The sequence below is a fragment of the Gopherus flavomarginatus genome, chromosome 20 (assembly GCF_025201925.1).
Source record: "Gopherus flavomarginatus isolate rGopFla2 chromosome 20, rGopFla2.mat.asm, whole genome shotgun sequence".
NCBI lineage: Eukaryota > Metazoa > Chordata > Testudines > Testudinidae > Gopherus > Gopherus flavomarginatus.
The window spans coordinates 21,171,203-21,192,827 of record NC_066636.1 but is presented as its reverse complement, the minus strand read 5'-3'; the positions used below and the strand labels follow the sequence as shown (position 1 = coordinate 21,192,827).

General features: G+C 52.8%; 1 protein-coding gene and 1 long non-coding RNA gene across 2 annotated transcripts in view; one reads left to right on the top strand and one right to left on the bottom strand.

The window, feature by feature from the left end:
- Positions 1 to 8,683: 8,683 nt before the first annotated feature.
- LMNA (lamin A/C) overlaps positions 8,684 to 21,625 on the top strand; it is a 53,568-nt gene continuing 40,626 nt past the window's right edge. The window contains exon 1 of the mRNA XM_050930828.1: positions 8,684 to 9,157. Within this exon, the coding sequence (XP_050786785.1) occupies positions 8,808 to 9,157 (350 nt within the window). The 5' untranslated portion in view covers positions 8,684 to 8,807. The remainder of the gene's footprint in view (positions 9,158 to 21,625) is intronic.
- Positions 9,156 to 16,623, bottom strand: LOC127038283 (uncharacterized). Its single transcript, XR_007770613.1, has 3 exons — positions 12,650 to 16,623; positions 10,157 to 12,103; positions 9,156 to 9,618 (listed from the first exon to the last, which is right to left on the bottom strand). It is a non-coding gene; the product is annotated as an uncharacterized LOC127038283 (long non-coding RNA).

The window sequence follows — 21,625 nt, the reverse complement described above, 5'->3', positions numbered from 1 at the left end:
GAAAGACAGGAAGTAAAGAGAAGTGTGAGGGAGGAAGAAAGAACGTGGTAGTGTCCGGGAGAGAGGGAGTGCTGGGCCCCGGGGAGGCTGTTTATGGTCCAGCTGGCGCGCTAGCAGCCCTGTTTGTGCCTTCGCTCTTCCTTTCTGTTGCTGGAACTGACAGAATGAAATTGTCCTGAAGCCACCGAGCTAGACACAGCACCGCAGGCTCCTGCCCCAGTGTGTTGGGGGAGCTTTGGGCCCAGCTCCTCAAGGGCTCATTTACACCAGCACACAGACAACAGGCCAGCTTCCCATTACACTCAGGCCTGTTGACACTGCATTGGCTGTGGTTAGCGCCTGGAAAATGGGTGGCCATGACACTCATATCCACTGTTTACACTGCCAGGGTAAATGAGAATCTGACCCACTGGGTATAAAAGGCTGTTTAACCAGGATGAGAGCATTTTGCAGCTGCTTTGCACTGCAGGGCAGCGGGGACTCAGGCTGGCTGTGAGCGAAAGGTGGGACAAATGGCTGTGTGTGAGGGTGTCCTTTGACAGGCAGTGTAGCCTATTGGATAGAGCACTCAGTAGACCTGGGTTCTGTTCCTGGCCCTGTTGCTGGCCTGCTGGGTGACTTTGGGCAGGTCACTTTGCCCTCTATTGTGCCTCAGTTTCCCCACCTGTAAAATGGGGATAAAGATACTGACCTCCTTGGTAAAGTGCTGTGAGAAAAGCATGACTACAGAGCTCAGTACTAATACTTTGAGTTAAAGGGTATCGCCTTACTGGGGGACACTGACTGCCTGCTCTGTGGGGAATTGGGCTCCAGCCTTGTTGCCTTTTTGGGGAGAGGGAAATGTTGTTAAATATCCATGCTGCCTCCTCCACCTGACTCATAGATTTCAAGGCTCAAAGAGACCGTTCAGATCATCCTGTCTGACCCACCTGGCTAGTCAGGCCAGAGAGCCCCACCCAGCAATTCCTGCATCCAGCCCAGGGTTCAGTGAACCCCAGAAGGCTTCCACGTTGGGCCCCAGTTAATTATAGGCTCTGTGGCCATGTGCTGGAGCAGGTGGGTTTTTCACATACAAATTGGGCTGCGGGAGAAGTCGGCTGCAAGAGATGGCTAAACCAAAGGTGCAGGGGAAGAGAAGCCCCAGCTGATGGGACTGCGGGTGAATTCCCTCCCACCTGCCCCTCCCCGCCCCCACACAACAGCTTGGCAGAATTCAGACCTGCTGGCCCCTTCTCCATCATGTCTGGGGCTGTGGAACTTTCTGATTTCCTGGGGAACTCGCTCCTGCCGCTCAGCAAGGCAGCAGGGATTCCCCCCGATGCAGAGAAGGGTTGCCATCCGCTCCCATTCTCTAGCGGCTTGGGTGGAGTCGCTCCACATTTACGCTGTGCTACTGGAGGTCATTTTCTATGCAGTCCAGCCCAGCTGCCTGCAAGGCCCAGTTGGCAGCTGGAACCAGCTGCTCTAACGCTGGGAGGTGGGGAGTACCGGCCTGGCCCACAGCAGCCTCAGGACCAGGGGATGGCACGCAAAGGGCAGCTTTACAGCCCTCATGCCCTGGCCACAGGAGGGAAGTGGTGGAGACACTGTTAAAACTATGTTGGATAAGATGTTGGACGTTAGTACTAGACAACAATCCTGCATGGGCCAGGGTGACCTACTGGGTCTTGTCAGTCTCCTAGAAGCCAGGGTTTGCAAGCAGAAAGCTGCCTGGCTCACCACACCCCCTGAAACCGCTGCAGTTATAAGACCATGTGGCTTCCCGGACTGGAAATGTTATTTTTTGAAAGTTGGACCTTTGATCTTTGCTGGGATTGGGGCAGATTCTCTGCTACTCTGCTGGGAGCAGAACCGCCCCCCCTACACACACACACATACACTTTTGTTGTTTGACTCACTGTTGCCATGACAGAGAGAAATCAGATTATTTATTCATAAAAGCTGGACTGTGTGTATGTTGCCGTGGCTGCAAGAGTGAGTCACCCGCCCGGCTGCCTTGTAAACCAGTGAGTTTTGCTTCTTTCTAATTAGCTTGGGAGGGAATTTTGTCTAATTTCAGACAGGATTTGATAGCACCAGGTAGAATCAGGGCCCATGTGTGTGGGTGCTGGGTGATTGACCCACCTGCAGCTCCGCCAACGCCCCTCAATCCTGACATGTAGGGCTCCCTATTATACCAGTCCTGGGTTCCCCACATGGCTTATGCGCCTCATTCCCAACCCACAGTCTCCTCGCTAGTCCAGTCTTGGGCTTCTTTGCCACACAGCTCTGCCAATGCCCCTCAATCCCGACTCGCAACCCCCAGCTGGCTATATCCGCCCTGAGCCTCCTTTCAGTCACGTTGTGCGGTGGTGAAACCGCCGGATCTGATTTTTCACTCGCGTGATCTCCAGATACAGGATATGGGTGTGCGCCACAGAGGTGAGAAAGGGTATGAACTGCAGCTTGCCACCTGGGGCATGACCTGCCCCTACACTGCAGCCTTCCTGGGACCACTGCCAGGATTTTAAAAACATAATAAATGTGGGAGTTCTTTTAATTGCCTTCTGGGTTCAGAGCCCTTAGGGGTCATAAGTTCTTGGGGGCAGAGACTCCTTTTTGTTCTGTGGTTGTGCAGCGCCTGGCACCATGGGGTCCTGGTCCATGACTGGTGCTACTATAGTGCAAATAATAAATAATACTAACGTTTTCCAGCTTTTCTCCACATCTACAAGGGCTAGCAAAAAAAACCTGTAAGAGTCTCACCTACTCACGGGCCTCCAGGAGCTGGGGCTTTAAGAAAAATGCCAACTATCATGAGACCGGTGATAAAATCACCCCAGAATTGACAATGGTTGTGGGTTTTTTAAATATAATAATCCCTAGCTCTTATCTAGCATTTTTTATCCATAGCTTTCAAAGCGCTTTACAAAGAGAGTCAGCATCATTATCCTCGTTTTACAGATGGGGAAACCGAGGCACAGAGCAGCACTGTGATTTGCCAAAGGTCACCCAGCAGGCTGGTGGCAGAGCTAGGGATAGAAGCCAGCTCTCCTGAGTCCCAGCACTAGGCTGTACTGCCTCTTAGGGGGGAGCCAAATACAAACTGGCATTTATGGGTCCATGGTTACTTGGCTTGCAGCACCCCACCATACCGCACACCACAGATGTGCAGGTGTGAGCCAGCTGTAAATATCTGCCACTCTGTAGTATCTCTTCTCGTGCTGGGAGGCTCACTCCGACATACCCCTAGAGAGCAACCAGTCTCCTCCACATAGCCCTGCCGCTAGCTACTACCCTTAATCCACCCCCCACCCGCCCCCCGAAGCTACTGTGAGAGTCACAGAGGGCAGCTCTGCCATTTGTGCCCAGAGCACCTCCCTCTTAGAGGGATTTTCTCTCCAGCCAGGGTCTTTAATCAGCAGCCTCCAGAAGGCAAACCATCTAGGTGGAGTGAGGGCCAGAGGCGAGACACACAAAAGCCAACCCCGGGCCATCAAAAATTAGCAGGCAGAGGCCCCCCCACCCCAATCATGAGACTGGCTTGAGACCCAGGAGATTTCTCTCTCTTGCTTCTGTGTATTAGTTATATTTTTACAGAGAGGGAAATGGCTGATTGTGAAGCCAATGTCATAATTATATATTATCCGTTAGTTATATTTGCATGTGTGTGGGGGGGTCTTTATTGGCCATCTGTTTTTGGGGGCCTGGAGGGGCTGCCGGCTTCATGCTTCCTACTTTTTCTCTCTCTCTCTCCACCAGGAGAGCTGGGATTTGAAAACAACAACTGCCTGGGGGTGAGAGAGATGAATCCAAACTGCAGGGGCAGCAAAAAAAAAAAGGGGGGGGGAGGGAAGAGAACTGAGGCAGAGTGACAACCCCATCAACCAATGAGACACGAGGAAGAATGGTGGCGTCAGCAGCACACACTCATTGATGGCCAGGGCACGGTCTGGGCCCGCTGCGGATTAACCCCTTCGAGGGCAGAGGCGTTAGGCAGGCTCGGCTCCCACGCAGCTGCTGCGGATAAGGAGGCGGCTGCGGGGCTGGCTGGTGCAGTGGTTTAAGGAGGCAGGTCGAGGGGGCTGCTCCCTGGGGGAGCGCTGGGTGGGGTAAGTAATGCTCAGCCATGGGGGAAGAGGGGCTGGGGTGGGCAAACCCTGCGAGGGGCCCCCCTCCAAACGCTGCCTCTGCAACGAAGAGAGGCAGTGACCCTGCCCCACTCCAAGCCCCTATATGGGGTGGGGGAAAGGGCAGCTCCTTTCTGTCTGCTGGGAGTGTGATCCGGGCACCAAGCTCAACCCTTCTGTCCCAGACCCCCTGTGCCTCGCTGGGTGCTATGTTGCTCATGGGCAGAGCTGGTCAGCCCGAGCCCCCTTCTCCAGTGTACCACAGAGCCCCTTCTCTGTCTCCCCCAGGCTTTCACCCCTCCTGAGCCCCACACTCTGCCACCCCCCCAAGCTGTCTTTTGTCATCACCATCTACACTGTGATAGCGCCCAGGAGCCCCGGTCGTAGAATCAGGACCCCGTGGTGCTAGGTGCTGTACAGAACAAAGATGGTTCCTGCCCTTGATCCTGTCAGGCATTCAAATCCCTCCCTGCCCACAGGGACTGGGCCACAAGTATCTAGATAGTGACCATGTGAACCACACCCTCCCCCTCCTTGTCAGCCTGAGCTTTGATCACTGAGCCCCCCCCGACCTGCTTTTCCTGTGCCACTAACATAACCCCCCCCCGATCCCACCTGTGTAACACTGAGCCCCCTTTGTCCCTGACCCCAGCCAAGCTCCCTCCACCCTTGAACTTCCAAGGTACCCTGGAGTTTAGCAGGGGCCCCTCCAAACTGTCCAGAGGCCTGAATCTGAGAGGGGCTTTGTTAAAGGCAGGGGGGCTGTAGGGAAGGGTGCACTTCCTGGCTCTTTAAGCTGTTGTTTAGGGGCAGGGGAGGTGCCTGCTCCAGTGCTGGATCAGAGCTACCATCTTGCTCTCATCTGGGATCATCCTTGGCCTTGCATTCCTGGGCTGGAAAGAGCCTGGAGCGCCTCCCCCAGCAGAGCATAGCTGGCTAACTCTTGTACATGTTCCCTCTTGGTCTCCTGCATTGTTCATGGGCAGGGCTTGCACTGAGCGTGCACGGCTGTAAACAGAGCAAAACCCTACCAAAACAAACCCCTCTGGAAGGGGGTGGAGTGAAAGAACCTGCATAGAATTCATTTAGCAATAATCCTCCCTGCCCCTAAAGGGCACTGGTGCTTGCCGGGGCAATGCCTTCCCAGACTGACAGGGCAGGAGGGCTTCAGTAAAGCTGCCTATTTTTCATGCCTTCCCTATTGGTTAGGGGTGTCAAGGGGTTCTGTGCTCTATTCCTGGCTCCAGAAGAGAGTGTGGTCTAGTAGTTAGAGCCAGGGACTGAGTGCTAGGAGACCTGGGTATTATTCCCAGCTCTACCACTGATTTATTGTGTGACCTTAAGCAAGTCACTGCACTGCCCTGTGCTTCAGTTTCCTTCATCAGATAACCTTTGTAAAGCTCTGTGAGAGCTAGGGGAGAGGAAAGATGAGCCAGCAGTTCAGGCTCTAGCCTGAGACTCATGAAACTACAGTTCAATTCCCTGCTCTGCCCCAGAGTCCCTCGGTGGCCAGGGGTGAGTCATTTAGCCTCTCCATGCCTCAGTTTCCCCATTTGTACAACAGGGATATCGGTACTACCCTGCCGGACAGAGGGTATGAGGATAAATACATGGGAATGGGGAAGCGCTGACAGTGTTGGGGACCGGGTATTATAATATATTATTGTGATGGCACATGGGAGCCTCCCTCACAGACCAGGGCCCCATGGTGCTAGGGGCTGTACAGACAAACCTAAAAAAGAGAAGGACCTCGTCTAGCTACCTAGCCAGATCTAGGGTGTAAAAAAGTACTATAATTCTCAATCTTTCCAGACTCCTGTACCTCTTCCAGGAGTCTGATTTGTCTCGTGTATCTCCAAGTTTCACCTCGCTTAAAAACGACTTGATTACAGAATCAGACATAAAAATACAAAAGCGTCACAGCTCACTATTACTGACAAATTGCTGACTGTCTCATTTTTACCATTTAATTATACAATAAATCAATTGGAATATAAATATTGTACTTACATTTCAGTGTATAGTACATAAAGCGGTATAAACAAATCAATGTCTCAGTACAAATTAAAATTTCATACACTTTGCTAGCGCTTTTTCTGTAGCCTGTTGTAAAATGAGGCCAATATCTAGATGAGTTGATGTACCCCCTGCAAGACCTCTGTGTACCCCCAGGGATACACGTACCCCTGGTTGGCCCAGTGCTATAGAGCGTTATTAGTCTCATAAGCTGATGAGCGAAGTCATCTTATAAACTGAGAGGCCAACCCCTGGGGAAAGGGAGATCACTGAAGCAGTGAATTGGGATCCTGCTTCCTGCACTAGGAAGGCTTGGGAGGTACCATGTCCGTGTTGCCTCTGGCCCAGCAGGGCCCTGGCCTAGATGTCATTGCTGCATAAATATGGCCAATGTGTCCCCCTTGGGAATGAGGCTGCCCGCATCAGGCTGGGCCTGGGATCGATGCAGTCCGTGATGCCCATGAACGGGGTGGGGGAGGCAGCCTCAGCTGTAGCTAAGGTGGGGCGGTGGGCCAATCAGTTGCCACCCTCTCTGATCCTGCTGCCAGGTTGGCGGGGGAGAGGAAAGTGGGGGGGTCTCATTGTCCCTAGAGATGAGCCCCCCCTCCGCCCACCCACATGCGTACACAGCTGCTTGCTCTGGCAGGACATTGGGCTGTCCTTGGTGCACACGCTCAGCTGGGGCCACACTCTGTGTATCAGCTGCTGACATGCCGTCTGCACCCAGCTGAGCCTGATGGGACTGGGACCCAAAAGCCACCTAACAAGCTCTGCCTGCTAGAAGCGGCTTGGGCCATGGTGGTCTGAGTGACAGCAGGGGGAGGGGAAATGTCCTGTCGTCCTCCCCACCCCATTGTCTAGAGCAAACATGCTGGCCCACCACCTGGTCGAGATGTATTTAGAGACAACAATCAGATCCCCTCTCTGCTTGTGCTTTGCCAGGCTCAACAAGCCAAGCTCTTGTGTCCTCTTGTAAGACTGGTTTTCCATTCCTGGGAGCAGTGGTTCTCAACCAGGGGTACGCAGAGGTCTTCCAGGGGTACATCAACTCATGTAAATATTTGCTAGGTTACATAAAAAGCATCAGCAAAGTCAATACAAGCTAAAATTTCATGCAGACAATGACTTGTTTGTGCTGCTCTATATTCCATGCGTGGAAATGTAAGTACAATATTTATATTCCAGGTGATTTATTTTATAAATATATGTGAAAAATGAGGAAGTCAGCAATTTGTCAGTAACAGTGACTGTGACGCTTTTGTATTTTTAAGGCTGATTTTGTAAACAAGTCATTTTTAAGTGAGGTGGAATTTGGGGGTGCGCAAGACAAATCAGACTCCTGAAAGGGGGACAGTCGTCTGGAAAGGTTGAGAGCCGCTGTCCTGGAGCATCCCAGTAACACTTCTCACTGGCTGCTCCAGCTTGACTTCACTTCTGAGCCCCTCCTGAGTGGTGTAGCTATACTGACCTAATTTCCCAGTGTAGACGTGGCCTAACAGACCACGCTCCTGCCTCATGTTCGGAAGAGAACGCAGAACTCCTGACGCCCTGAAGCTGGGCAGTAGAATGCAGTAGTCTTGACTCTCACTAGCCACTGGACCATGTGGATCACTTACAGAGTGCTACCGTGTGTGCTGAGTGGCAGCCCCACCCCAGCACCCACAAGGTCCCTTGATGCCATGGCCTGGTCTGTCACAGATCTGGTTTAGGAATGGAGGTGGCTCTAAGAGCTTGTCTACACAAGGGGAAGTTGTTGCAGATTAAGCCTGGGTGTGAATTCCAGCACGAGGGTGCCTTTGTCTGGCATAGCTTAATCCACTTCCAATGAGAAGTGGGCTGCTTCCTATTCCAAATAAGAGTGCCCACATGAGGTTGAAGCAGGTTAAATTCACACCTTTTGTTAATTCGGATAAACTTTCCTGGGTGTCTCCCTGTAGGCAAGACTTTATTCTGGAATAAGAATGTCCACCTTGGGAGCTATTCTGGTCAACTAACCCACGTAGATAAGCCCTAACTCCTTGTGTGAGCACCCTGATTCTGGAGGTAGGGTGGCCTAGTGGATAGAACACTGCACTGGGCTTCAGGAGATCTGGCTTTGCCACTGCCCTGCTGGGTGACTCTGAGCAAGTTGTTTCCCTGCCCTCTGCCTCAGTTTCCCAACCTGTAAAATGAAGATCATGAGACTGACCTCCTTTGTAAAGTGCTTTGAGATCTACCGATGAAGCGTGCCCCAGAAGAGCTAGGAATTGCTATTTATTATTTTTATTCTGGAACAATAGTGGCACTTCGCAGTTCAGGTTAAACTCCGACTAAAGCAGCATAAACTAAACTGCAAAAGATGCTCGGATTCCAGGATACTCATCCGGGGATTATACCACCCTCATTATAGCTATTTAAATTCACATCCGAGCACGTCTTGCTATAACTTTCCCTTGTGGACAAGCCCTTATTTTAAACATAGCCTGTTTTTCTAGGAGCCTCTGCTTCTTTAAATAATCAAAGCAGGGGGCTGGCCCTTCTTTGCATAGCCACTCCTACTTCCCAAGGATATTTGAGCCGAGATCCGTGTGGGTGACTCAGACTGTCAGTACCAGCTAGGCAGACGCAGGCGTGGGGAAGGCAGCTCCAGAGATCTGAGTCACTGACCCGTGCTCCCGTCTCTCTGCCAGGCTGTGAACCGCGATGGACACCCCATCTCAGAAGAGGGCCACACGGAGTGGGGCAGGTGGCACCCCGCTCTCTCCCACCCGCATCACCCGCCTGCAAGAGAAAGAGGACCTGCAGGAGCTCAACGACCGGCTGGCCGTCTACATTGACCGGGTGCGCTCGCTGGAGTCGGAAAATGCCGGTCTCCGGCTGCGCATCACCGAGTCCGAGGAGGTGGTGAGCCGCGAGGTGTCGGGCATCAAGTCGGCCTACGAATCGGAGCTGGCGGATGCCCGCAAGACCTTGGATTCTGTGGCCAAGGAGAGGGCACGACTGCAGCTGGAGCTGAGCAAAGTGCGGGAGGAGTTCAAGGAGCTGAAGGCACGGTAAGCACCAGGGTAGTGCCCATGCTAGGCACTGGGGCAGCTGGTAGTGGAAGAATTTCCCATTTCCCCCTTTTTCCAAGAATGGAGCAGTCCCTAAAAGCCTGAGTGGGAGCAACCAGGGCTGGCAGCCTTGGGAAAGAAGCCACAAATATCCCGAGGCCGCGGGCCAAGCGAATAGCCTGTTGTAATGTGTTTGGCAAATAGTGAGGGACGTGGAGGGGAAAAAAAACAATCCAGAGTAGGAAGATGGGAAAAATCTCTACGCTGCTGGAATGTTACAGAGGAAGCTGGTGTGTCGTGGTGAGGTGGGATGATTCTTGCCTTCCCCCACCACCTCACAATAAATTGCTGCGTGGTCTGTGTGTAAATTCAGCACTGGGTGTTCAGGAGCCGGCGCCGTCCTTGGAGCGGGATTGTCTCGGCAGCTGTCAGCTGGTGCGGCGAGATCCTGGTGAAAGTGCCTTTTAATAATGTGGCGTAGAATTAGCCTGGGAGTTCGGCTCAGATCCCTTGCTTCAGAGGGAGTGGAGTGGGGTCGGTATCTGAATCTGAATCTAAATTCTGCGTCTGGCCTCCATTTCTCTGATAGGCTGGACCCAGTGCCCTGGGTCCAGATGCCTCTGAATTTGCATCTCGGGATCTATTTCCATCTTCGATTCTCTCTCTGAGGCTGGTGAATAAGCCCCGTGATAATTGGTCTAGCTGACCCCGGCTCTCCTGCCTGCAGATCTTGCTTCCCTGGCATATTCTCCCACTCCACCTTTGCCAGTCATTTTAAAAACCTGTGTTGTGGGAGCTGAGATGTCCCCGTTGCCGGTGGCCAGAGGGTTTTCTGTGTTTATGGTGCGAGACGCCATGCGGGAGGGTCTTTGGGAACGGGCTGGAGCGCAGATCCATGGCTCTGCTAGGCCTCTTTCGATTCTGCTGCGTCTCTTTCGAAACTAGCCTGAGCCTGCTCAGCCAAATGGATTCAAGGACTTGGCGGCGCGTCAAACTAACCTTCTCATTGCGGTGCTCTGGGGTGTGCTGGGGCCTCCCTGATTCTGTCTGTCCAGTAGCTTCAAACTCTGCCCCTCCCCTCCCTGTATGGTATTTTCCTTTCCCCTGCTGCTGCCAAATTTGCCTAAACTCCCCTTTCCCCACGCATGCGCCTCCCTGCTATGCTAGAGTTGGCACCAGGGAGCTCGGTAGCACATGGTGGCATTCTGCCCATTCTGACGAGCTGGTTCCCTCCCATGCTTTGGACCTTGGCCCCCAACCAGCAAGGGTTCCCTGGGGACTTGGGTTTCCAGTTCTGTGTCTCCTTGGCCCACATGGCAGAGGCACTTGTCTCCAGCAGGCAGTGGTGAAGGTCAGAGGGATCCAAAAGAGGGTGGGAGTGGCACCTGTATCCAGAAAGCTTCAGAGCCCTGCAGCTTCACCCAGTGGTCCTGCTTCAAAAGTCCTGGACTCCCATGGACTTCGGGTCAGAACATGACCCTTTAGGGTCCACAGCTCTGGCGTATTCTGGTCTCTGTTGAGACTCGATCCTTGCTGAGCAGCAAGGGACACTCCCTAAGGCGAAATCTGCTGCCTCCATCGTGCTCCCACCCACAGTCAGTTCCAGGGAGCATGAGCGGTATTTGAACCCAAGGTTGCGTGGTGGCAAACAGAGCGCGTCTCCCATTCCTGCGTTAGATCCTCAGCGTCTTACCTCCCTGGCTTTGCTATAAAGGAGTTTGTTTTCTAAAAGGCCCCCGAAAGGGACATTCCACCATGAATAATCAGTTCATGTAGAAAGCAGGAGGAACATTTTACAGACATCTTTAAAAGCTGCCCAGGATTTTATATTTAGCTTCATGTGTCTCTCCTCAACCACAGATCTGTCTCTAGATAACTCCATGGTCATCTCTGCATAGAACTGTAGCTGGTTCTGCATTTAGATCCGAGAGTCTTGTTACTATTTGGAGAGGGATTTTGAATGCAGGTTTCCGTGTGCTGAATGTCTGTGTCTGTTCTCCCCTGGCCGTGGGCATGCCAGAATGGGGGAGGATTTTGGAGGGGATGAGGAGAAAGAGATTTTGCTACTACAACAGGAGCTGTGTTTTCTAAAGATTTTGCAGCCTTAAACTTTAAAACAATCTCCTCTATCTTTTTCTTAAGCCATCCATTACAATAACGCCCAGCCTGCAGCCGACTCCTGCTGCTGTGTGGTTGTTATATAGCTGCCCTACTCCACTCCAGAGGTGGCTGCAGTGCAGAGATCCCTGTATATAATCTATACGATCTGTTGCTTACTGGAATGGAATGTGCATTCTCGAAAACTGGATGTTGCTGCTACCTTTCTCTGACACAACAGACCCCTTGGGGAAAAAAGTCCCTTCCTCAAGGGGATTCCCAAATGACCACTCCTGTTCTGAGCCTAATTATTAAAAGTGACAATTGGTGACTCAGGCCATTTATCTTGAAAGCTCCGCTCCTACCTTGCTCTGTGCTTGGAGAACAGACAGTGACGGTCGTTACCAAGAGAGACCAAAGTGTTGTGATATCTCAAATAGAGACCCGTGAATCAGCAGCGAGAGTGAAGAACAGAGTTTATTTCCCCGGCTGTCAATATTGCATTATTCATTTACTACTTGGGGTTACTGTACCGGTTACCGTGAGCACGACTTCTGGGAAGAGCTTGACTGTGAATGTTGGGGTGGGTGAGTGTGGAGGAGTTGTGTTGGGTTTCAAGAAGTTTTCTGATCTGAAAAATCCTTCTTAGGGACTTTCCCTCTTGTAATGAGCAGGGTTCATTGCATTCTGCTCTGATTGCTTCCTCCGGTCTGTGAAGTTATTCAGAGTGAGGCACAAGTTAAATGAATCAAAACAACTCAGCTCTGGGGAGGCGTTCCAGTAGAAACAGCGTTTCGTGCCTCTGTAGCGTGACTCCTCCGAGATTCTCAAAGCACTTTAATACACTGCCTGCAAGAGAGGTAGTTACTTGACTCAGTTTACACATGGAGGGAAACGGAGGCATGGCGCTGAAGTGACTGGTTCAAGGTCCTTCACTGAGTTGGGAATGGAGTGCCGGGGCCCTGGCTTTCATCACCCGGCTCTAACCACAGACAGGGAATTCCAAAGGATAATCTTTTGAGGAGGAAGCTCCAGATTGGGCAGTTAGGGCTCCTGGTTCCAGCTGGGGCACTGTGACCTATGGAGCACATCCCGTCCCCTCTCTGTTGCTCAGTTTCCCCCTTTGTAAAAGGGGGCAGGGACAATAACGCTCACCCAAGTCCCAGAGAGGACTGTGAGGCTGGACTCATGGGGCAGGACAATGGAATCAGGCCCCTCCTGCAGTCACTTATCCCATTGCTAAAGGGGTGCAACACGTTACCAGCTGGGAACAGGTTCTGAGCTTGCTTTGAGCTGGGGTAAGTGGCTGCACAAGGGGATGGAGGACGGGGCCCACTGTCTGAAATACAGACAATGAGTGGCCCCGGGGGGAGATGCTCTAGGAGCTCGACTAACCCAGTCCACGCGCGCACTCAGTCTTGCATCTAGCGCCGAGGCGGAAATGTTTCCTTGGTATCTTCCCCCACCAGGCTCCCCGACCTCCAGCGTGAGCGTTATCTGGGGCGAGCAGCCACTGTTCCACTCGAAGGGCTGGTGTGATAGCATCTACAGCACGAGAGAGATGACGAGAGCAAACCAAGTGTCTAAAGGCTGGTGGGTATCAGCAGCCAGCGTCTCTCACTCATGAGCTCTGCATTGAATGTCTCGTTCCCCAGGCCAACCGAGCCATTGGTGTGGCTGGATCCACCCGACAGGGCGTGTCAGGAGAAGGGAAGCTGTGGTGCTACTCATAGCACTTGGCTCTGTGTCAGTAAACGCAGGCGTGGTGATGATCTGGTGTTGGGGATGTTGACTCGCTCAGCGGAGATGCCCTCCCCTTGCTGTAGGTGCAGATCTTGCTTCCTTCCAGGGCTGGAGTCTCTAGTTCGTGCTGGTGAAATGAACACCGGAGAAAGGTGCCGCGTTGGCTCAGGCCAGAGGCAGAGTGCTACATTAGTGCCGCTTGCTGACTCCTTTCCGCAAAGGTCTTGGGTGGTGGCTTGGCAACTGTTCGCCGAGCCTCCCGACAGCTTTGTGCAGTAGGAGGTACATTATTGAACCCATTTTAGCAATGGGGAAACTGAGGTAGAATAAGGCTCAGTGACTTGCCAAAGTGCTCAGATTCTGTCTGGAAAGGGACCCATAAGTTCTGACTCCCCCATTCGTCCCCAAGCCCCTTGCTCGGATCATTAGATCACACTCCCCTCCCAGAGGTGGGGGACTGGACCCAGGAGTCTGATCAAAGTCCTCTGCTCTAACCGGTAGGCCACACGCTCTCCTGAAGGCATTCCAGTCCCTTATCTGCTGAATCCACCTGGTGCAGGCAGGGAGAGTGTAACACCAGGTCTACACTAAAAAGTTAAGTCGCCCCAGTTACATCAATAAAGGGTATGACAAAGCCACACCCCCAATCAACAAAGTTGCTCCGACATTACTCCCAGTGTAGACAGTACTAGGTCCAGGGAAGAATTCTAGCTACCACGTCTCGGGAAGGTGAATGAACTACAGTGACAGAAGAACCCCTCTACTCCTTGGATTTGAGACCGAGCCCCCTTCCTGGAGCCCCTGCCACAGCCCTGCGTGTACAAGGCCGAGGGAGTGAGGTCTCCCTGTCCTGACTGGCCTGGGGCACTCGCTCTAGTGTTGCCAGTTTCCGTGGTCCAATCCCTGCACCCTGCCATAGAGGGTGTGGCTTATCGCTGGGCTTCCGGCAACATCTGGCCCCGAGTTCACACCCACCCCTGGGCACGGGGTGGCACGTCGGGTGACCAGATGGCTGGACTTTATAGGGACAGTCCCGATTTTTGGGTCTTTTTCTTATATAGGGTCCTATTAACCCCACTCCCTGTCCCGATTTTTCACACTTGCTGTCTGGTCACCCTAGTGGCATGTGCCAGGGTCGGGCTCTCCCAGCGTGACTGGTGGTGGGAGATGGGCACGTGTCTCCTTCCTTGTCGGGCCGGCTGTGAGAGCTGATCCCCAGTCTCAGACAGCAGCTGGCGCTCCTAACGCTGCCCTTGTGTAAGAAGGCACCTATTGTGTGCCTGCTTTAACGAGGAGGGCTGGGCCGGTGCATGGAGGTGAAAGGTGACAAAGCAATAGACCAGAGTGCAGCAGGGGCTGGGTTATGATTAACTAGCCTGCTCCGGCCTCCAAGCTGGGCAGTGGAGGCACAGCAGTCATGCATCCCTGGGCAGCTTTGCTGTTGCCTAGCTCTTCTCACTCTCCTGGCAGTGCCCTCGTCCAGACGGGGCAGGGGCTTCTGGTTCCTCCCTCGCTTGGCTCAGAGCAGGGCTGGGTGGCGTGATGGTGAAGATGCCAGGGCCCAGTGGGTGCTAGCCAAGTGGCAGGGGCTGCATCTGTGCTGGAAGAATGGAGCGAGATTGAGAGCATTGCAGAAACAGCCTATAGATTATAGCGCGGCACAAGGCAGATGGGCACAGGACACCAGCCAGAGCCCTGTCCTGTGCTGGTCTCCGGCAGGAGCTGGCTGCTGGGCCGTTGCTCCTGTGCTGTGCAGAGCTGGCTCTGGGGTGGGGCCAGCCGCACGTGTCCCTAACAGCCAGGCTTGCCTGCCTGCCTCTGCCCCCAGCAGCCAGCGGTTTTCCAACAGGCCAGTCGCACGCCAGGGCATTCTCTGGCAGCCTGTGATTGGGCTTTGGATTGGTAGTCTGCGGGGGCTTTGGATTTAAAGGGTGAGATCACCTCCAGCACGAGGGCGTGGCAATGCCGGGGTGGCCCATGTCTGACTCATCTGCAGGCGGCAGCCAACGCCCTTCCCCTCCCGCTTCAAGAGGCCTGGGATTCATGGGGAAAGCCAGGCCTCCCCTACCACGCCCAGCCAGGCTGGAGGGATTGCAGCCCAAACACGCACCCGCCCGGTGCCCCTCAGATCCGGGCCCCCTTCACGCCACCCGCTGTGCCACATCACAGCCGTTTTCCTGTGCCGTGGTCCCTGCCCCCACGGCGGCGATTTTCCCCAGTGCTGCTGTGTCGGCTCATCCGTGCCTCCGAAGGACAGCCATGTCCGCACTGGTGCATCCTGGGAAAACCTGGGTCGCTCTCCCGGCCTGCCTTAGTGCTGGAGGAGAGGATTGCCAGATGCCGTGCGATACCTGGGCTGCTCTCCCAAGTGGAGCAGCACGAGCTGGGCTGGGAACAGGCGGTCGCCAGACAAGGGCAGGTTGGGGGTTTCCCTTGGAAAGCTCTGAAGGGCTGCAGCACTGGGACTCGTTAAATGCAAGTCAACCGACCTCCTCCAGAAGGTGATTGACAGCCCTCTGGGACAGGTCGCTGGGAGAATAGGTTTGTCAAGCCCTGCCGCGGCTTATCCTTTCCTCTCCGTGGTTCTCTGCTTGGGATGAAGGCCTCTCCAGCAAGCGCTGCTCAGCCCAGCCTGTCTCCTCCTTCACTGCCCCCTTTCCCAGCTTGGGGCAGCCCAGGCGTGTTGTATCTTCCAGGCGGTGGTATCCAAAGTCTGCACAAGCCATTGCTCGGGGCCAGGGGAAACCTGCAGGCCGGAGAGGGGCTGGGATGGAGCCCTACCTTGGGTTTACTTAGCTGTAAAAGCAGCCCCAGCTCTCCTGCTGCTCCCTCTCTCTTTCTCACTGCCCCCCACCCCCGAGCCACGCAGGGATCTCAGTGGTTGATTTCACGTGTGGTTATGTGCCTGCCTTAATCAGATCCTGCTGCTGCCCTCCTGGGTCTAAAACCACATTTGGCTTGATCCTTTCAGCACCGCGGTTCTGCCAGCAGCAGATCCCAGCTGGGTGGAACCAGAGCCTCCATGGGGAGCTAGTCACTCATGCCATGCTCCCTTAGTTCTTTGTGTTAGGCAGTGATGGTCTGGCTGTCTCTGGGGCCCCCATGGGAATGGATCTGGACACCTGGCTCTGCAGGGCTATTTCCTCTGGTGAATGAGGAGCTGCATTGCCAGAGTAATGGATGATACCCTCGCTCTTGTTCAGGCGAGTTAGCCCTTCATGGGTACCTGACCCACTCTTCTCCCGCTGCTGGAGAAATCGAGGGCCTTGCCCCACAGCAAAGGGAACTGGATTCTTCCTGGGCCTCCCCGCTGCTGCAGTGTCTGGGGAGGTGCAGTGTGATTTGGGCTCCCCAAAGTCTCCAGACTGTAAACTGTTCATCTCAGCCAATGCTTTGTGTCTGGCCTAATAATTAGCTAGTTCCATTCCCGCCTCTGCTGGCAGTTTTGCTAAGAGCCTGATCAGAGATGAGGGAAGATAGAGGTGTTTTTCTTTTCCCCTGTTCCTTCTCCGAAACAGGAACCAGACCCTGCTCATTATAAGATTGTCTGAGCGATTGCTTCCTGAATTGCAGCCCCTAACCTGATTAAGCCAGTAGCTTGGTAGCTCAATATTGACTTTCGCTCCTTCCCCAGCCCAGTTCTTCTCCTGCTTCTTAAAGAAGAAGAGTCTCTCAGCCTTTGAAATCTGTGTGGACGTGGAGTGACCAAGCAGCCGCGTCTGGCTGTGGGCAGTGGATGGTTAGTTAAATCCAACACTGGTTTTTTTTTTTTCCCCTTCCCCACCAGACCTGAGCAGCAGCACTTTGTTAGTTGCGGGCGGGTCTTTGCCTCCTCTGGGATTTAATGGGAGACACCTGCCCTACCCACTGGGAACTCCAGTGAGACTCCATCAAACTCATTCCACACAGAGGGTCTCCAGACATCCATCATTTAGAAATAGTGTTTGATCCCTACTAAACTCGGCTGGACTCAAGCAGGCAGGCTGGAGATGCCAGGCTCAGCTGCACATGGCTGGTCCCCTGTGCCAGCCAGCCCCGTAGAACTTCCACTTCTTGTTGTATAAAGAGAATTACAGGGCTGGTGTGTTTGTTTAATCTGAGGGCTCTCTTGCGTTGTCTAAACAGCCAGTCTGAGCCTTGTGCCTGGATTCGCTTCCTAGATCTGGAAGGGGGAGTGTGACCTAGGGGGTGAAGCAAGGAACTGACAGTCCAGACTCATGAGTTCTGGTCCCAGTTCTGGACCAGAGCCGGGGAACTTGGGAGTCAGGACTCCTGGGTTCTGGTCCCAGTTTGCTACTGACTTTGTGACCTTATGCAAGTCACCTCGCTGCTGTCTGCCTCAGTTTCCCCCATTGGTAAAATCTCACATGGAGACATGAGACTTAAAGTCCCTAGAGTGCTTTGAGAGCCTTGTGTGTATAAATGATCTACGAGTGCACATGGTTGCTAAAACTCCCCATGCTGGAAGTGATCTGTCCTCTTCCATTCATCTTGCGCGGAGCTGGGCCAACTCCTCTCTGAATTGCTTCACAGTGTTGATGATGTGGTTTTGCTGGAACGTTGTGCGTGGGGAGAAAAATTTGATCTTTATGGAACATTCCTCCCTCCACCACCACCCGCTTCGTGAAAGGCCTCCAGCGGAAAAACCGTTTTACTTAGGGGGAGATCTGCCCTTCTGGGATGAACAAAGAGCAGATTGTATGGTCAGGCAGGACTTCAAAGGACTGTACAAGAATCACAAGAGTGACTCGCTAAAAGAAAAGTACATTGGACAGGGGAATATCCTTGCTAATTTCATAGCCATAGGGCCTGATACTCATTCACACTTGGGCCCCTGTCCCCCCGCCCCACAACATAATGTAGCCTTAGAGTGGGTGTTAATGCGAATCGAGCCCGGTATGTTCAGTTAGAAGCCCCAGATTATTTCCCCCAAACATTCAGTCATTGGCACTCCAGCCTGGGCCCTGCAAATGGGAATTGGCCAGGCTGGGTTAGACTTGAGATCCGTCTAGTACAGAATCCCGTCTCTAACCAGTCCAGCAATGCCTACTGCTTCGGAGGAAGGGGCACAAACCTGCAGTGGTGGGGTGACTTGCAGGGGACTTGGCATGTGTGTTGTGTGTATAAAGCCAAATCCAGCTTTTCATTTGTATGTCAACAGACCTGACTCGTCTCTACGTTAGAGCCGTTTTGAACCCCTCTGGCAACGTAAAGGGGCCTTAGTGCAAATGATAATGTTTGGACCCAGGCAGGGTTTAGCTGGCAATGTCCATGCTGTACACAGAATGAAGACTCCCGCTTGCTCCTCTGAATCTTCAAGGTTAACGGGAGCAACAGTTCCCCTGTCCCAGACAAACCTGACCCAAACCGAGAGAGGCAGAAGGGATGTTACATTAGGAGGGAGGATCCCTTTTCACATAGGGTACTTAGACCATGAGCTCTTTGGCACAGGGACTTATTTTGTTCTGTTTGTACAGCACCTAGCGCCATGGGGCCCTGGTCTATGACTCGGGCTTCTGCAAGCTGCCACCATAGAAATAACTAATAGGGTAAAAATTTCAAAAGCACTTAAGTCCCATCAGTGCTTAAATCACATTGGCTTATCATGCAACTTAGGCTCCTAAATCACTTAGGTGATTTTCTGATTATAATGGCCCTTAGGAAAACAAGGGAGTGAATGAGAAGATGGATGGGAGTCTTGTGCGTGCCTCTCATTGTGTTCAGTCAGTGCATGTTCTCCAGCCAGGATTTGAGTCCGAGGAAGCGAACCTACCCTGGCTTGATTCTAAACCGGGCATTACAGGGATGCGGCTCCTAGACTGGGGGAAGATGGGAATGCCTCCTCGGTATTTGCAATCAGAGGGAACCTCAAATTATTTACTTGTATTATAGTAGGGGCTAGAGGTCCTAATTGAAATCAGGCCCCATTGTGGTAGGTGCAGTATGTATACACGGTCAGAGAGAGTGTCCCAAAAGAGCTCACAGCGGGACTAGAAAGGGGAAACTGAGGCATGGAGCGACGCGATTTGCCCACGGTTGCCAAGCAGGTCACGGACAGAGCTGGGACTAGAACCGAAGTGTCCCAGTCTAATGGCTCTATCCACTGGATTGTGCCACCTCTCTGATTTGAAGGGGTTCTTCCCATGTCCAGCAATGCTGCAGGGTCAGTGGGTGAGGAAGCCAGATTGTTTCCCCAGCACCGGGCTTGCTCTGGGGAGTCCCTTTCTGCTGAGCATGCTCCAGTCGCTTGATCTTCCTGCATGTGGCTGCATGGCTGGGATCTCCATGTCCCTGAGATAGCCGCCGGTATGACAGGCGTTTTATAAGAACCGGCGCTATACATAGCCCCTGTCAATCAGACCCCGGCCTCGTCTCTGATCGTCCACCTGTTCTCATGTTCTCTCCCTCCCTAGCAGGCGCTCAATAGCCTCAGTGTGAGGCTAAACAACTGGCCAGGCAGACAACTGTGGAGGGGACTGGAGGTGGTGGGAGGGGAGGTTAAAGAGGATCCAGTGATGAAGCAGGCGATCTGTGTCAGTTTCACACCCACAGCTGCGGTGGAATGCAGCAGCCTGTCTCCTAGCAAGGCCTGGCAGTTGAGCTCCCCGCGGCATCAGGAGAGCCGAGGACGATGAGAGAGCAGAGAGCAGGGCTCAGTTCTCCACGGCCCCGTTACATGGGTGCTCATTTGCACCAGTGCGTAGCGGGTCTGAAACGTTGCCATTCTCACCTGGTACCACGTTGCGCTGGTGCAACTGGGAGCACAAGGAGAGCAGGGCAGTGGAGAATCAGGCCCCGTGGTGTTGCCCCGCAGGCCCTCTCGACTCTGCAGCAGGCTCCAGACAGCACTCAGCATTAACCCAGGGACAGACGCACACCCTGGCTGCACCGTGAAAATACCTTGTTGGGGTTGGGGAGCCCTCGCAGCAGGGCTGTGCGCCTCTCCAGGCAGAACTAAACTGGACAAAACACATGTTAATCGCACTCCAAACTGCATTGAGACCTTGGACTGGTCTGTGGCTAAAACATGCTTCTTGCAGCGTTAAATGGGGCAGAGCAGCTGTTCTAACCATGTTGGTGTGGACACCCATGTTGTTACCAGCTCCCTCCAACTTGGGACGTTCTATAGCGTTGCAGGATCCTAACTGGTTGTAGGTTATACGATAACTTCCTGACCACACTGGATAGGGAGATGGCAGAACAACCATGGGAGAGCACTTCTCAGTCCCCATTCTCATAAGAACAGCATCTGAGGAAGTGGGTATTCACCCATGAAAGCTCATGCTCCAAAACGTCTGTTAGTCTATAAGGTGCCACAGGATTCTTTGCTGCTTTTACGGATCCAGACTAACACGGCTACCCCTCTGATACTTGACATTCTCATAAGAGGGATGGTCTTGGGGGTAAGCACTGACCTGGGATTTGGAAACCTGCCTTCGATTTCTTGCTCTGCTACAGACTCCCCCGATGACCTTAGTCAAGCCACTTAACCTCTCCATGCCTCGGTTTTCCCAGCTGTAAAACGATGGATGATTCTGACCTTTGTAAAGTACTTTGAGACCTACTGATGAAAAGTACTATAGCAGATCTAGAGATTATTATTCCTTGCCTTGTCGAATTAGACTGACTGTGGCAGGGACGGCCTCTTACTGTGTATGTGTACAGTACCTTGGACAATGGGGTCTTGATTTCAGTTGGAGCCTGTAGACGTTGCTGTAATACAAACACAACTGTGCTTGGAACAGTGTTGCTAACACCATTCCAGCGGTAGTGGGAATGGAAACTTGCTATCTATGGTGAACTGGACCATTGCTTTTGTTTAAATATCGCAAGTGCCATAAACATATCGACTGGGACAAAGTCTTCTGTTAAGAATCAGGAGTGGAAGAGATAAAACGCACACACCTGGAGATCAACACAGGCCGATTTCAGATTTTTTTACCGGATTCTAGTGTCACTGCTATATTTTGCAATAGTATAAACTGCAGTAACTGCCCATGAGAGGCAGTAGAGTTTGTAGGTCTTGTGGTTTGAGAAGAGCTTGAAGCTAGAAGGTAAAAACCCAACCCCCCCCTTTTTTAAAGAGCCCCTCATGATTTTTTAGACCATTTTCATGGTTTTTTTCATTGTAATCCCTGTCTTCCCCCCAATGGTAAAGTTCCTGTGTTTGCTATCAATTCCTTAAGGTCATCATCAGAAAGCAGCAATCCTGACTCAGTCTGCTTGCAGGATCCTCTCCCTTCCACCCTTATTTTGTTCCTTGGCTTCCTACAGAGGAAAGAAACCCCTGGGAATGCACAGCTTTGGGTCTGATGCCGGCCGTTCTGTGATGGCAGCAGCAGATGAGGCTCATGGAGCTCTTTGCTCGTAAGGGGATGTGGCGCTGAGCTCACCTATCCTGCCATTGTGCTGGGTGGCTGCTTTGAATGTGCTGTCTGCATTGGTTTTAGTCCCTGCAAACCCCCAGAGGAGGTGGAAGCTTCCTGTATTGGGCCAGCTTATGATGCCGTAGGTACAAGATAGTAACAATCCCCTGCCCCCATATTATATGTATTACAGTAGTGTCTGGAGACTTCAGTTGAGCCTGGGGCACCACTGTTAAAGCGTACAATCTAAACAAAACAAGAG